Below are 13,898 nucleotides of genomic sequence, written 5' to 3'. Positions count from 1 at the left end.
TCCTTCTTTCTTTTTCTCTCTCCCCGTCTCCGCAGAAACCTGAAACCCGAAACACAACACAACAAATAGAAAAAAAACGAGTCATTTAGAAGCATCTCGCTGTTTTCTTCATGTTGCTATAAAAGTCATTTTGAGCTGTTTCAATGGAAAGCAATTATTGCGAAATGGAGACAAACACAGGTTTGAAAGAAGAAGAGATAGAGTTAGAGTTAGGATTATCTCTAGGAGGGAGCTACAAAAGGCAAAACGGTAGCGAATCGAGATCTGATACTACTGCTGATATGGGTTCAAGAGAAAAGCAATCAACTTGCATAAGATCTAATGTGTCTCCTTGTTTTATTGGAGATTCTGGGCATTTAGTTATGGATCCAAAGAAGAAACGGGAGATTCATGCGTTAAGAAGACAGGAAGCGAAGAAGAAAAGAGAAGAGAAACAGTTAAAGAAGGGTGGGGTTTGTAGAGCATATTTTAACGGAATTCAAGTGATTAACGGAGATAATGTTAGTAACAACAATGAAATGTTTTTAAAGGTGAAAGCTTCTCAATCTCAAGTCGACAGAGATGGTGAAATGGAAGAGCGAGAATGCAAGAAAAGCAAAACAGAAAATATTGGATCTGAACGTATCGACGGAAAGAAAGTGAATCTAAATTTGAATGTCGACCAATATAACGGTACTCCTTATCCAATGGCATGTACTTCGTCGCCTGTGCACCCGACGGTTTTACCCGTGCAATATGCCCACCCGCCGTTGCAGTATGGTCCGCCGACGAATGGGTTTGTCTATCCTTGTGCAAATGTAAATGTAATGCCTTGTTGGTTCACTGCTGGAGAGGAAAGGAATGTGGTTCAGGTCCAATCGGTGGTTAGCTATGGATTCGTGCCGTTTCAGGCGGCTTCGGATCCGGGTCATAATTTGGGCAGTGGTTATGATTCAGAGCAGAATGGCAGCCGGGATAATGGGAATAAGAAAGATGGGTCTAATGGGTCACCGATGTGTGCTTCCTCTACGTCTTCGGACCATAGGAGCTTTTCTAATGAAGGTATTTGATCATTTACTTGAAAGTAATTTGCTTTTCCATGTGATTATTAGAATTATATTATTGGAAAATCCTATCATTTATTGGTTTGTTCGAGGTGAATTGTTTTTATGTTCAAAGGATTAAACTGTTAGGAGGACACAGAAAGAAAAAAAGTTTAGGAAATAATCAAAGTTTAGGAAATTCGATTATGTACTTGTTATAAGTATAATTTCAATCTTTGTTGCAGTAGGAAATTGCCTGCAATTTTGGTTTTAAGTACTTTCTAATGACTTGTTTAGTGTGTTTGGAAAGTTTCATGATCTAGCATTATAATGGGAGCTAATAGAAGTTAAGATTTGTGGGTGTTAGGTCAGTCTTTGGCTTCTAATTGCTACCTAAAATTATATTTTGATTATTAATTGCTAGTTGACAGCAACTAATAGCAACCACAAATTTGAAACATACCCATATTGTTAGTTAATGCACCGAAACCGAAAAGTCGGTTTTTTCTTTTCAATTTCAGCCAACTCATTTACAGTATGTAAGAAGATGAATCAATTTATTGAGCTTGTGGCATTGTTATTTAACAGGAGGTGGTAGCAGCGACACAAGAAGTCGTTCAAGTCCCTCAGTACCAGAACAACCTCAATTGAATGATTCAAAAGCAAAGGAAGCCAAAGGCCAGTCTGAACACAGTGCTACCTCTGAGCTCATAGAAGCTGCTCAAGTTGAAAACAAAATGATTCAATCTTCATCAACTGAACCTAAAGGAGAAGCTAAAATTGAAAAAGAAACCAGTCCTACTAATCAAAGATTCGCAACTCCATTGATGAAAAGCAAATCAACAGATTTAGGCAAGCCTCCTAAGCCTCAAAAACTGAACCACAGCAACTCTTCCTTGCCTTCCATGCCTTGCGTTTCAACGACAGGGAATGGTCCGAATGGGAGAACCATTAATGGGTTCCTGTATAGATATACAAAAACAGAAGTTAGCATCATTTGTGTTTGCCATGGAAGTTCATTTTCGCCGGCCGAGTTCGTGCAGCATGCAGGAGGCACCGATGTTTCACATCCTCTAAAGCACATTACTGTGATTCCTTCAGCTTTTTGACTTTGCATTTGCAATGGTCGTTCCCTTTTTTCTTTTCTTTCTTTTAATTCTAGCCCATGACAAGGTGTATATATATACATTTTGAGTTAGAGGAAATCTTCCTGGCAAATGGTAGGAGGAGACAGAGTCATTTCTTCTTTAGCTATTCTCTAACTGCATTAACAAATTAATACTGGGAATATTTGACATTTAGGTCAGGTATTTAATAATTTTCTGATTTGGCTAGTTTGTGGTACATTAAAATTCCTGAAAGTTACTACCTGACACCCCTCATTATCATAAAAATACAATTTTCAGTAGCTGTAAATGGCCCTGGCCTGGTTGGTGTAGGGTCAAGACATTGTTAATACTTGATACAAAGTTACAGACTTACAGATGCCAACTTTTGACTTTTCAAAAGTAAAATTGTTATATGATTAATGAATCAGTATCTTTTTGTAATGTAGAATTTTTCATCTGTCTGTGGTATTTTTTATTATTATTATAATATGTAAACGAGCTAAATTCAAGTTTAATAAAACTTAGTATCAACAATAATAATTCTTAAGATCTAATTAATAAAGTATAATTATTTTTTGCATTTAAATAATGAATTTAAGTGGATGAGTATAATCTGAACTCAACCCTGCAATGAATGAAAATAATCTGAAAATTTTATTTGAATCTTATATTGGAAATATGCATTACTTTGTGCATTAGTTCAGTGGACTTGGGCTGAAAGTTAAATCAACAAAAAACACCTGCAAATATCCAACGGGAAAGTCGTTTCGATACAAGAAATTAAAAGGGCGTTTGGATGAGCAGTTAGAAATCAACGTTTGGCGTCATGACGTTTTTCATCGTTATTGCCAGGCCTGTGCACTGTTCTTGGGATCCAAGCCCAACTGAAGAGTTCTCATTTAAAACCACAGTTGTATTCAACATTATCAAACCAAAGCAAACCGAACTCAACTATTTGAATGTGATTACCAGGGATGGTTTAATTTGGCTGCGTTTAGTCAGTTAAGATTTATTGTCCTCCTGATTGAACCGAGAGTTCTTCACGCGTATCCAGCCTACGTTGTCAACCGAATTACAACTCATAAGTATTATATTTTATTATTTTAAAATAGAATTTTTATTTTCATCCAATAGTAAAAATGTATATAGCACACTAAGGCATAGTTAATGGTAAATGCATATACGACCTGACAATTGATTCAAGTTTGAATTCCATTTTTTCAATATAAAAAAATAGTAAAAATGTATATAACTTGAAACTTTTTGTTACGCATAAAATTTTGATAATTATCATGATCTTTAACAATATAATAATTTATAAGCTCATACAATTTCTTATTATATTCATAAGTTAAATAAAAATTAGTTTAACTATAAGTCACACATTTTAAAAGACTAATACAAAAAATTAAAACTTACATTATAAAAAAAATTAAGTTTCTATTATATTTTTTTGGATAATCTAATAACATAAAATTTACAAGAATTAATTAGATAATTAATTATTAAATTGTTTCCTTTTAGATATCTTTGTAGTTTTAAAAAATTATTAAAATCAATAATGTCCTTAAGGTTTGAAAAAATATTTCAACTTCTTTTTTTTTAATAAGCAATAAAATGTTTAGTTTTTTAGTAATTAACAAAGTTAATAACTATCATTAATAAGTATTATTTAAAAAGTAATTACTAAATACCATCAATCTTTTCATTTTAAAAGTAGTTACTTCCTATCTCTATCTATTTTACTTTTTTATTTTAATTTAATTTAATTATTATTTTAGTGGAGCAGATGTTAATGATATTTTTTCAATTTTTTAAATGATAGAAAATTTAATATCCTCGCAAAACATGAATACATGATATATAAAAATTTATATCATGACATGTGTAATACATAACTAGTTAATGAAAAAAAATATTAGTAGGATATTAAGATTTTTAGAATAATACTTATTTCATGAAATTTGTCATTTATTTTATATATGCAAGCTTTCCATAGAAAAAAAAAGAAAAAAAAGAAAAAAAAGAAAACAATATTTTGAAAGTATTTCCACCGTTTATCTATATGTAGTACAGAAAACCTCTCACACACATTGGTGACAGAAAACCTTCTCCAAATTCCTCCTATAAAAGGCTCCAAAGCCCTCCTTTATACCTTCTATTTTTTCACCTTCCATTTCCATTCTCGCGCCTCTGAAAGATCCAGAAAAACCCTAAAAAACCTCCATTCTTAAACGGAGGTGAGAGAAAGAAAGAGCAAGTAGCAGAGCCAATACCATCTTTCTCTCACCTCATTCGCTTGCTATCTTTCTCGGATCCAAATCTGAGCTCAGGTACTCCATTTTCTCTTCGCTTATTTTATTTGCATATGCTTTGGCCAAAATTTATCTCTTAACTTATCTTTTCTTCGGTTATGGATTGTAGAGTAAACGAAGATGTTTCACTTAGTACTTACTGAACATAATGTGTAAACTGATACCTTATAGTTAAATTCTTTTTATTCATGATTTGAAGCAAGGTAGCCAGTAACATGGTTTTTTTTTTTTTTTTTGAGCTCTTTATTTTTCGAGAAAGGATTTTCCGAGGAAAACTCTTATTATATCTTCAAGGCTATTGTCGTGTTTCTTTTAGATGGTTCTCAATTAGCTTGTTAATGTTATTATTATTTTTGAATTTCGAAGTCTTTCCCAAATATTTAAACATATTGTGTTTTTAGATAGTAATTTGGAGGTTTGACTAGGTTTTTGTTTGATTTTCAGGAATTTCAACATTAATGGCGGCATCAGTCCAGCAAGCCACAGTTCCTCCTGATGTTGTATGATTCTTTAGACAATACATATAGTATATGTGCTGTTTTCTGTGAGCTTTTTCTTTCCCTTTAATATAGTTCTAATTGGAGTTCGTGGTGGATTTAGGTTGGTAACGCATTTGTTCACCAGTACTACCTGATCTTGCATCAATCGCCAGAACTTGTGCACCGATTTTACCAGGATGTCAGTAGGCTTGGTCGTCCAGAGGAGGGTGGGATAATGAGTACCACAACTACCATGCATGTAATTTCTCCTTCACTTTACACGACCACAGCGCACTTTTGTTTGTGAAAGTAAAAGGAAAAAAGAATGCTAAAATAAAAAATTTCTTTCTAATATTTGCTTATTATGTCTAAAGAAAGAATTTGAATTAACTAATTGCCAGACAAGTTAGATTTTGTTTACTTGATCTTGGAAATTAAAATTTTGACCAACTTCTCATTACAGCAACTAAATATGATATTAGGGAATATGATGGGAATTGGGCTTTTCTTTAATGCCCTTTATTAAATACATGATTATATTATGGGTCTTGTGCTCCTTGTGTCAGTGCTTATCAATTGCCTACCAAATACGAGTCATCGTTGAACTTGTGATGCTTTATGTGTTTGACTGATTTTTGTGAGGCAGGCCATAAATGAGAAGATACTTTCACTTAATTATGACGAGTTCAGAGCAGAAATTACTACAGTTGACTCACAAGAATCATACAATGGAGGAGTCCTTGTCCTCGTGACAGGGTATTTGACTGGAAAAGATAATTTACGGCAGAAATTTGCTCAGAGTTTCTTCTTGGCACCTCAAGACAAAGGCTATTATGTTTTGAATGATGTCTTCCGTTATGTTGATGATGCCAAGAATCAAAATGGAACTCTTGGTTTTTTTAACACTGTTGAAGCTCCAGTTAATCCAGGCCAGGGTAACAGGAATGCTCTTTGCATTTTCAATACACAGCTCTTTAGTGTCTTCATGTTGATGGGTTTTTTTTTTTAACCTTTCCAGATCTCCCTTCTGTACAAGAAAATCACATTTCTGAGCAACCAATTGCTTTATCTGAGGAAGCCAATGGGGAGGAAGTCTATGACCCATCTGAGAATGGGGATGGTTCAATTGAAGAAGAGGAACAACCAGTGCCTGAAGTTGTCGATGAAATTCCTGATGATGCTCAGATGGTTACTGAGTCACAGATAGTTGCTGAATCTAGTTCTAAGATTGAAGAAGTGCCAAAGAAGTCGTATGCCTCCATTGTAAGTTGCCTTTATGTAATTGCATTGCTATTCTTCTGAATTCTTTTGCAGATTGTTATATTGCATTAGTAGCTTATGTCTGGTTTTAACTGGTAATTGTTGAAAGTTGCAGCACTTGATTTCCTTATTTTGACTGTGTTTGCATTCTATTATTGGCCTTTATATCTTTAGAATGCTTCATATTTCATTCTAGGTGAAAGTTATGAAGGAGAATGCTGCGCCGTTTTCAAGCCCTGCCCCTTCTCCTCTCAGATCTACACCAAAGAGTCAAGAACAAGTAATTGCTGCAGTTATTCCTACTGCGGCATCTGAGACACATGTCTCCACTTCAAATGCTACTGAAAATGGGAATGCCCAGGAGGGTGAAGGTGTTTAATGCTTTATTGTGCTTGTTTTTTCTTTGCTTGACAAAACATCTTTTATCCATTTGTATATTATATTCAACTACTAGTGCATACAATAGAGATGTATTTAATAACTCATCTAATATGCTTATTTAACTTTTTCATTTACAGCTGAGGGTCCTTCAATCTATGTAAAAGGTCTACCTTTGGATGCTACACATGCTCTACTTGATAGTGAGTTTAAGAAGTTTGGACCTATTAGGACTGGTGGGATTCAAGTTAGGTGTCAAAAGGTGCGAGACAACTCAATTTTTGGTATCGTTCATTATTTATTGGACCTTTAGTTAGTTCTTAAAATCTATTTGTACTACAGGGGTTTTGCTTTGGCTTTGTGGAATTTGAAGTGGTAAGTGCTGTACAAAGTGCCATAGAGGTATGACATTCTTCCATGTCTTGTACCTTTTTTTATGTTATTGTGATTATATGCAGATCAACTGTCCTGTTTCTTGATTTAGATATCATTATTTTAACTCATTTTGGATAATGGAGAGAGAAAAATAAAGTACCTTGTCTTGGGAATATCTTTGTGGATATGAATCCTTTTGTAAATTTACCATGTGTAACCATTCCATGGATTTTGTTTTTCAAATTTTTGATGTCTGTTAATAATTCATTGATATTACTGATTTCTTTTTTGGGAAAGAAAAGAAAAGAAAATGTGCATTCAATTTTTTCTTTTTTTTTTGAATTAAAATTCTCAATTACGTAATATCTGTTTTACTTTTCTAAAAATAAGATCCATACCACATATTTTACTTGAATTGAGGGCACATGTAGTGACATGGTACTCAGTTGTTCACATCTATGGCCAGTTTAGTATTGCATTTTGCACGAGTGATACTTGAGTGGCACAACATTGAGACACCGAATGTTGATACTATGTACTGTCTCATGGGACAACTTTTATAAAAAGATGAGGTAGGTGATAGCATAATGGTGCAGGATAACTTCTCTTTCACTACTAAAATGTGTCTGATGGCATTTTGATGGGCTCAGTTAAGTAGAATTGAATATCTTATAGTCCAACCTGCAGTGGCGGAACCAGAAAAAATAATTAGAGGGGGCAAAAAAATTTTTTCAACATTTAGAGGGGGTGACACCAAAAAAATCACTGTTTTATAGGTAGAAGGTAAACTGTTCTATATTTTATAAGGTAAATTTAAAAAAATAAAAATTTAAAATTTGGAGGGGTGGGGGTGGGGGTGGCCAGCGGTCTGCTGTTGCCAACATGTGATCTTTGTCAAGTATAGTTGCTGTTTTGAGCTGTATGCTGCTAAATTATTTTCAGCTGTGAAAATGACGTCACTTTTTTTTCGATTAAGTTTAAAGTTCAAGTTGCTTGAATGGAGGGAAGGGGCCAGGATTAAGTGAGGCACTGATTGCGTTTGCACTTTGTACATTCGAACAGAATGCATTGGTTTTCTTTTCTTCTCTATCTCTTTTTTTTTTTTTTTTTTTTTTTTTTTTTTGGGGGGGGAGAAAACTGAATGTATATTTTGATTTCTCAAAAAGAGGTCAAATTGAATAGACTTAGTTGAAGGTATGTGTGAAGGTTTTATAGAATTTTCTTGGCATTAATGGTTAACTGTGACAAAATGATGTTACCTTATGGAGACTACTTCGAATTATTTATTTGATTAGTACATTGGGCTTGGTTATTTTGGTATTATTGTATATGCTTTGTGAAAGGTAGTTGATTTTTTTTTTAAAAGAAATAGTCGAGGATTTAGCGGTTCTGCGTTGGATAAAATGGAAAATAAAGGATCTCTGTTTCTCAGCTTCATTAGGTACTAAGTGTTTGGTTGATAATTAATCCCAAACAGTGATTAAAGTTGTATATGTGAACTTATAAGAATCATTGTTCGTGCTGAATATTTGTCATAACTTACAAGGGCATTTGTAGTTCATCATCAACAATTCTATTAGTAGGACTATGGCTGCCACCCATACTACCAACGGATTTGTTTGGTCTGTAAATGCTCTTCTGGAAGTTGTTAATTACTATGCCTACCATCTTAACCACTTGATTATGACTGCAACATGCAATTTTACGCTGCAATCTCTCTAACATTCCATACCAAAACTCTTTTGAACTTCTGTTGCATGATTCTTCCATAAAATGTGAACAATAACCTTAATATGTGCCTGAGATTTGAAGGAAGAATCAGTCCCAGATTACGAAGTCCTTAATTAAATTACTTCTTGGTATTTGAATATGTGAGACTTGAATCCAATTGAGTTTTTAGTTGAAATAAGTGGAAGCAAAGTGGTGATGAATGTAAATTATAGATTGGTTTTACATTTTTTTTGGCATTCTTTTCAACTCTCTTTCACTGTTATTTGAGGCAGTTATATCTTTGTTCCATTATGAATAGTGTGATTGCTTGTCCCCCACTGTTGATTATGTACTTGTCAGACCTTCGAAACAAAAGGTCTTATTCTCTGAGTTGTTCTTTTCTTAGTTTAGGTAGCTGATGGTTACATAGTTACATATGATAAAATAGAACTTAGTGTTGCATTTACTTTTGACTTTCTTGATCTAATATTCTTTCATTAATGTATTTCTCTAAACTATTTTTTGAGTCATATTATTGCTGATTTTTCAGGCTTCTCCTATCATGATTAATGGATGCCGGGTTGTTGTTGAGGAAAAGAGATCTACTCGAGGTAAGTTTGGGTTTTTACGATAAAAAAATTCACTCGATAAAGTTGTTATGAACTTTATTTATTTCACAAACATTATATGTGAGCAATAGTTTGAGTTACCAAAATTGCAACCATATTCATATAGTTCAAGATCTTCAATTTAATATAGAAGTTAGGTTTTTTGTCAGATTAAGAACTGTGCAGTAGAAATTGTGGGTTTTAATCCAATAAGGGATGAACATCAGAACATGTTTCTTAAGTTGTATCTGTCACCTAGTAGAATAATAAATTCTAAGTTTATGACTAGGAGATGTACCAGTTGCAAACCGTTTGGAAGAAAATGTTATTGAATGAATAATGTCTATGTCTGGTATAAATAAAGATCTTAGCATTGAACTAAGGAGGTTATGTGATGCACAGAAAGCTAGATATGGAAGCATGTGGTACTAGGTAGTAGCATTACGAATTCTTTTTTTCTTTCCTCACATGCTAGGAGGATGGGAAGCAATCTTGTGAAGTTGTTTTGAGTAGTTTTGTTATCTAATGAGGCTTTTGCCCCTGAAATTTGTTACTTAATTGATGAACGCTGAAATTTTGTTTGATTCTTTTCAAGGCGGGTGGACAAAAGAAAACCCTGTGTGCCATTTTATGGACTATTTGCCTACTACTTTTTCTGTTTCTGCCTATTTCTTTTGCTCAAAAGCGACTTGATCTGCAGGGAACAATAGGGGACGATTCTCTTCTGGAGGAGGGGTTGGATATAGGAACGAGGGAGCAAGAGGGCGTGGAAATTTTGGAGGGAACAAAACCTACGGCCGTGGTGATTTCAATAACAGGACAGAGTTTGGAAATAGGAATGGTAACCGGGGTGGGTATTCAAACCGTGGAGGTGAAGGATATCGAAGGGCTGATAAGATGGGGAGCAACGGTGGCCGAGCAAACCGAGCTGGTGGATTGACTTTTAATGCTGCGGCTAAAACCACAGCACCACGAGTTTCTGCTACTGCTTGAAGATCTGTAACTTGAAAGTTGGTTTTTGGGAGTGATTAAATATATTTTTGTGTTCATTAGTTTATCAGATTGATTTAATAGCACTAAACGAGATCATAGAGTTCTACAGATGAGCTTTCTGAAATTTTTGTTTAAGATTTTTTTTATTTTAAGGATTGCTTTCTCGACTTTTTGTCCATTCTTCCTTGACAAGAAGTCATTTCGGTGGATAGCAGAAATGTTTCAGTGCATTATAGTTTTAACCCTTAAGCTTTATGAAAAATTGTCCGGGCTTGATTTCTCTCATATTTCGTAAAATCCTTCCAATGGTTCCAGTAGTAGCGATATTTTTACTGAGTAGGGTTGGATCTTATTAGGTGTGGACGAGGGCTGGCTTGTATTCTACTCGGAATTTTATTTTATTCACACATGGGCAAGTTGACCTTATTTTTTATGTATTGTTGTGGGTGAGACATCATCATTATTGCCTTTCACGTTTTCATATTATGTGAGTTGACAAACGTTGTTTGAATTGAATCCTTCAGGTTGGCTTCAAGTAGACCTTTTCAAATTTAACCTTACTGATATTTATTTTGGAACATGACTACAAAATAATTTGTCTGCTTTTGCATTAACTTTGAACTTCAGCTTAGCTTTTGATCACTGTTTCTCATAAATCAGCCCATAAAAGCAATTTGAACTATTTCCACCTTTAGTTGTACCCAACACGATTATATATCGGCAACTCCTTTCCAGTTTCATCAAAACCCTCAGCTTACCATAACAGTTGCAAATTTCTTGAATGCTATAACCATTTTCTTAAGAGCTACATTTGCCAAATACAACAAAGTTTAGTTGCATGACACGTATAAATTAAGAAAAAGAAATCTAGACTTAACCCAAGTAAAATATGCTACACTTGAAAAGATGCTGATTTGCTTCCAGGTTAACTGATGAAGCACAAGTAATTGGTGATGACTGCGTGTAACAAATAACTAGAGACTTCAAAAGATTTGACTTTTTTTCCTGCTGCAACACCAGAACTGGCATAACCACTGCTTAATCAGAGACCAAAATTGCATGACTGGACAAACTCCATTTCATAGTCAACATACTTTGTCCAGAGCGGCTTAAACTGGGTCATCGCGATGTCTAGCCATGGCTTCATGTTACCGTTGAAGTGCACCACTGCAGCATTGCTGATCTCATCCATGCTTATGCTTGGATTATATCCAAGCCCCAAAACATGCCATGACTTGTCTAGTGGTTTTGTTGTTGAATAAAATGTGATTAGACCTGGTGGCAATGTCCCCAGTTTCCACAAGGTTCGGTTCTCATTCTGCAACATTAGCAGCATTACAAATTCAGTGACTGTCTTTTGCAACACAAGAAGTAAAGACGGTTTCCAACATTGTTAATGTCAGAACACAACAAGATATAGTGAAACGTCTACTCTAAATCTAAGTACCCGAAAAACTATGCATGTGAAAAGGAGATGATCAAACATAGCATGACACAATTAACAGAGAAATAATGCTATCTTACCAGATTCTGCCAATAATGATACTGCTCTGTGCACTTCTCCTTCCTCCATGCATCCAAATCAAAGAAGTTCATCCCATATGCCCAAGCACATGCCTTCGGATTAAACTTCTCCCTAATCAAAGGATGTGAGAAATTCATATACTGTGCGTATCTGTGAAAAGACCCAAAACAAGTTTCCACTGCCCCATTCACCTTGCCATCCATATCGATCTTCCACAACCCAGTCAAATCCTTCTGCACCACAATATCATCATCTAAAAACAATATCCTGTGCAACTTTGGATACATTTCAGGCAAGTAAAACCTCAGGTGATTCAAAATTGACAGATACTTGGGATTCCTAAACTTCATATTTGTAGTATCCTTGGTTGCATTCTCAAGCTTATTCTCAAAGTAAAACCTTTGCAGATTTGCTGATTCCAATTGTCTGAGTACAGGCACATAGGAAGAATTCAAAAATTTATAATCCTCAACAGCTTTCACTTCAACATGCGCCCCATTGTAATCTTTCAATTTGAACATAACCTGCATGGCCCCAAGATTCATTTTATCAGTCACAACATGAAAAACATGTTTCCACGGCTCTTTTGCATTTTTCACAGCCGAGTTCACCACCACTGATGCAGCAATGACATTATCTGAGAAAATAGCATAATGATAAAGCTTTGGGTCCTCCAATTCAGGTGCTGGTGCCTTCCCTTCATCGGAATATTTCTCAGGATGAGCAATTCTCTCCTCCATCAACCTCATAGCAAGGCAATGCAAGCTCTTAGGTATTGATTTCGCAGCAATCAAACTCGAGAAAGCCCCTTGCTTTTTGGCTTTAGTTAATTGCTCATTAACAGCAAAAATTGTATCTTTTAACTTCTGAATTTTCAACTGATTGTCAAAACTTTCTTTTGCCTCGGCAATTACTTGGCGCGTGAGTTTGATTCTCTCTTTCACTTCCTTCTCAAATTGTCGCAAAGTGGATTCCTCAATTGAGAGAGAATCAGACTCAAAGAGAGCCCGATACGAGGGTTTGTTAATCAGATCAGTGTAGTTTCGAGAAAGATCAGCAAAGACCCTAACAAGCTTGGAGTTCTCAAGCTTAAGCTTCCGGGCATAGGATGCATAAGCAAGAGCGAGAGATCGGTGATCGTCAGCTTGCTTTCGGATCTGATCCAACCGAGGCTTCAGCGGATCCGATTTCAGTGCAAGAACGGATCTTCTCCCTGATCCGAATCTAGAAGGTATGCTTTTGAAACCCTAACAGTAAAAACAATAAAAAAAATTGTAAACAAAAATGCCAATCCTAATTATGCTTAAGAGAAAAAAAAATAAATGTGGAAATTAATCAACAGAAAATTTTAAGATCTGTAAGCAAACATGCTTTTGTCCTAGGCTTTTCTTATCCCGGAATTTAAAAAAAATAACATTTTAATTCAACTTACAATAGAGTTCATACTAGATCTTGTTTGTTTCCCGAGAAAGGAAAGAAAAACTGAAACTAGATCGAGAGAGAGAATGTATAACTTACAAAGTGGTGAAGGTCTGTAGAAGAGTGAGAATGGGAAGTGAAGAGGAAAGAGACAGTGAAGAAGAGAAACACTGCAATGGTAATGGCGGAGGCCAACACTCTAAACGACAAACTAAAACTGCGCATTAATCCACTTCTCGAGCTTCGATAAATCGCCATTGTTGTGCTGTTTCCCTTCGAACGAAAGAACGTAAAAGGCAAAAACACTATAGAATCATAAAACGGCCAGATAGAGAAAAGCGAGAGCTCTCACTCTCCTCCTATTGGCTCTCACTTTCAGCGGCTTTCTTTTTTCTTCCGGAGAAGGAGAGATTGATAGAGAGATATTACGGTGTTTTTATCAGTATAATATTCCATAAACTGATCTCGACCGTCAAATTATGCGGGCCCAAGAGATCTGTGGTTTTAGTTTTTAAGTTGATGACAGTTCGGTAATTGTTGTGTGCCACTGCCACTTGTAGACTGGAAAAAACGCGGGATTCATATAATAAATATTGATGGTGTCGGTGTGAGATAATTCGTAGACATTTTATATTATAATAAAATATTTCCTGTCACTCTTCCAACAAAATTATTTCTATTTTACATAATATATATATATATATA

General features: G+C 35.0%; 3 protein-coding genes across 3 annotated transcripts; 2 read left to right on the top strand and 1 right to left on the bottom strand.

The window, feature by feature from the left end:
- The first annotated feature begins 11 nt into the window (after positions 1–11).
- Positions 12–2,356, top strand: LOC105644355 (nuclear transport factor 2/RNA recognition motif protein). Its single transcript, XM_012229659.4, has 2 exons — positions 12–1,041; positions 1,611–2,356. The coding sequence occupies exons 1-2, from the start codon at positions 144–146 to the stop codon at positions 2,129–2,131; spliced, it is 1,419 nt and encodes a 472-aa protein (XP_012085049.1). The 5' UTR covers positions 12–143; the 3' UTR covers positions 2,132–2,356.
- Positions 2,357–4,227: 1,871 nt separating this feature from the next.
- Positions 4,228–10,427, top strand: LOC105644356 (Nuclear transport factor 2 (NTF2) family protein with RNA binding (RRM-RBD-RNP motifs) domain-containing protein). Its single transcript, XM_012229660.4, has 10 exons — positions 4,228–4,464; positions 4,891–4,946; positions 5,047–5,184; positions 5,572–5,860; positions 5,944–6,188; positions 6,382–6,556; positions 6,704–6,825; positions 6,906–6,965; positions 9,199–9,259; positions 9,957–10,427. Exons 2-10 carry the CDS (start codon positions 4,905–4,907, stop codon positions 10,247–10,249), a joined length of 1,425 nt encoding a protein of 474 aa, XP_012085050.1. The 5' UTR covers positions 4,228–4,464; positions 4,891–4,904; the 3' UTR covers positions 10,250–10,427.
- Positions 10,428–11,003: 576 nt separating this feature from the next.
- Positions 11,004–13,585, bottom strand: QUA1 (Nucleotide-diphospho-sugar transferases superfamily protein). Its single transcript, XM_012229661.4, has 3 exons — positions 13,293–13,585; positions 11,774–13,021; positions 11,004–11,567 (listed from the first exon to the last, which is right to left on the bottom strand). Exons 1-3 carry the CDS (start codon positions 13,449–13,451, stop codon positions 11,292–11,294), a joined length of 1,683 nt encoding a protein of 560 aa, XP_012085051.1. The 5' UTR covers positions 13,452–13,585; the 3' UTR covers positions 11,004–11,291.
- Positions 13,586–13,898: the final 313 nt, after the last annotated feature.

Source organism: Jatropha curcas, chromosome 3 (assembly GCF_041381405.1).
Source record: "Jatropha curcas cultivar XTBG-Jc1 chromosome 3, XTBG_Jcur_1.0, whole genome shotgun sequence".
Classification (NCBI taxonomy): Eukaryota; Viridiplantae; Streptophyta; class Magnoliopsida; order Malpighiales; family Euphorbiaceae; genus Jatropha; species Jatropha curcas.
This window is presented reverse-complemented; position numbering and strand designations above follow the sequence as displayed.

Coding starts and splice junctions, on each gene's coding strand:
- LOC105644356 (XM_012229660.4), top strand. CDS start 4,905: ATGGCGGCATCAGTCCAGCAAGCCACAGTTCCTCCTGATGTT. Junction 5,861..5,943: donor TCCAGTTAATCCAGGCCAGG/GTAACAGGAATG, acceptor TAACCTTTCCAG/ATCTCCCTTCTGTACAAGAA. Junction 6,557..6,703: donor GAATGCCCAGGAGGGTGAAG/GTGTTTAATGCT, acceptor TTTCATTTACAG/CTGAGGGTCCTTCAATCTAT.
- LOC105644355 (XM_012229659.4), top strand. CDS start 144: ATGGAAAGCAATTATTGCGAAATGGAGACAAACACAGGTTTGAAAGAA. Junction 1,042..1,610: donor TAGGAGCTTTTCTAATGAAG/GTATTTGATCAT, acceptor GTTATTTAACAG/GAGGTGGTAGCAGCGACACA.
- QUA1 (XM_012229661.4), bottom strand. CDS start 13,451: ATGGCGATTTATCGAAGCTCGAGAAGTGGATTAATGCGCAGTTTTAGT. Junction 13,022..13,292: donor CTACAGACCTTCACCACTTT/GTAAGTTATACA, acceptor TTTTACTGTTAG/GGTTTCAAAAGCATACCTTC. Junction 11,568..11,773: donor ATCATTATTGGCAGAATCTG/GTAAGATAGCAT, acceptor CTAATGTTGCAG/AATGAGAACCGAACCTTGTG.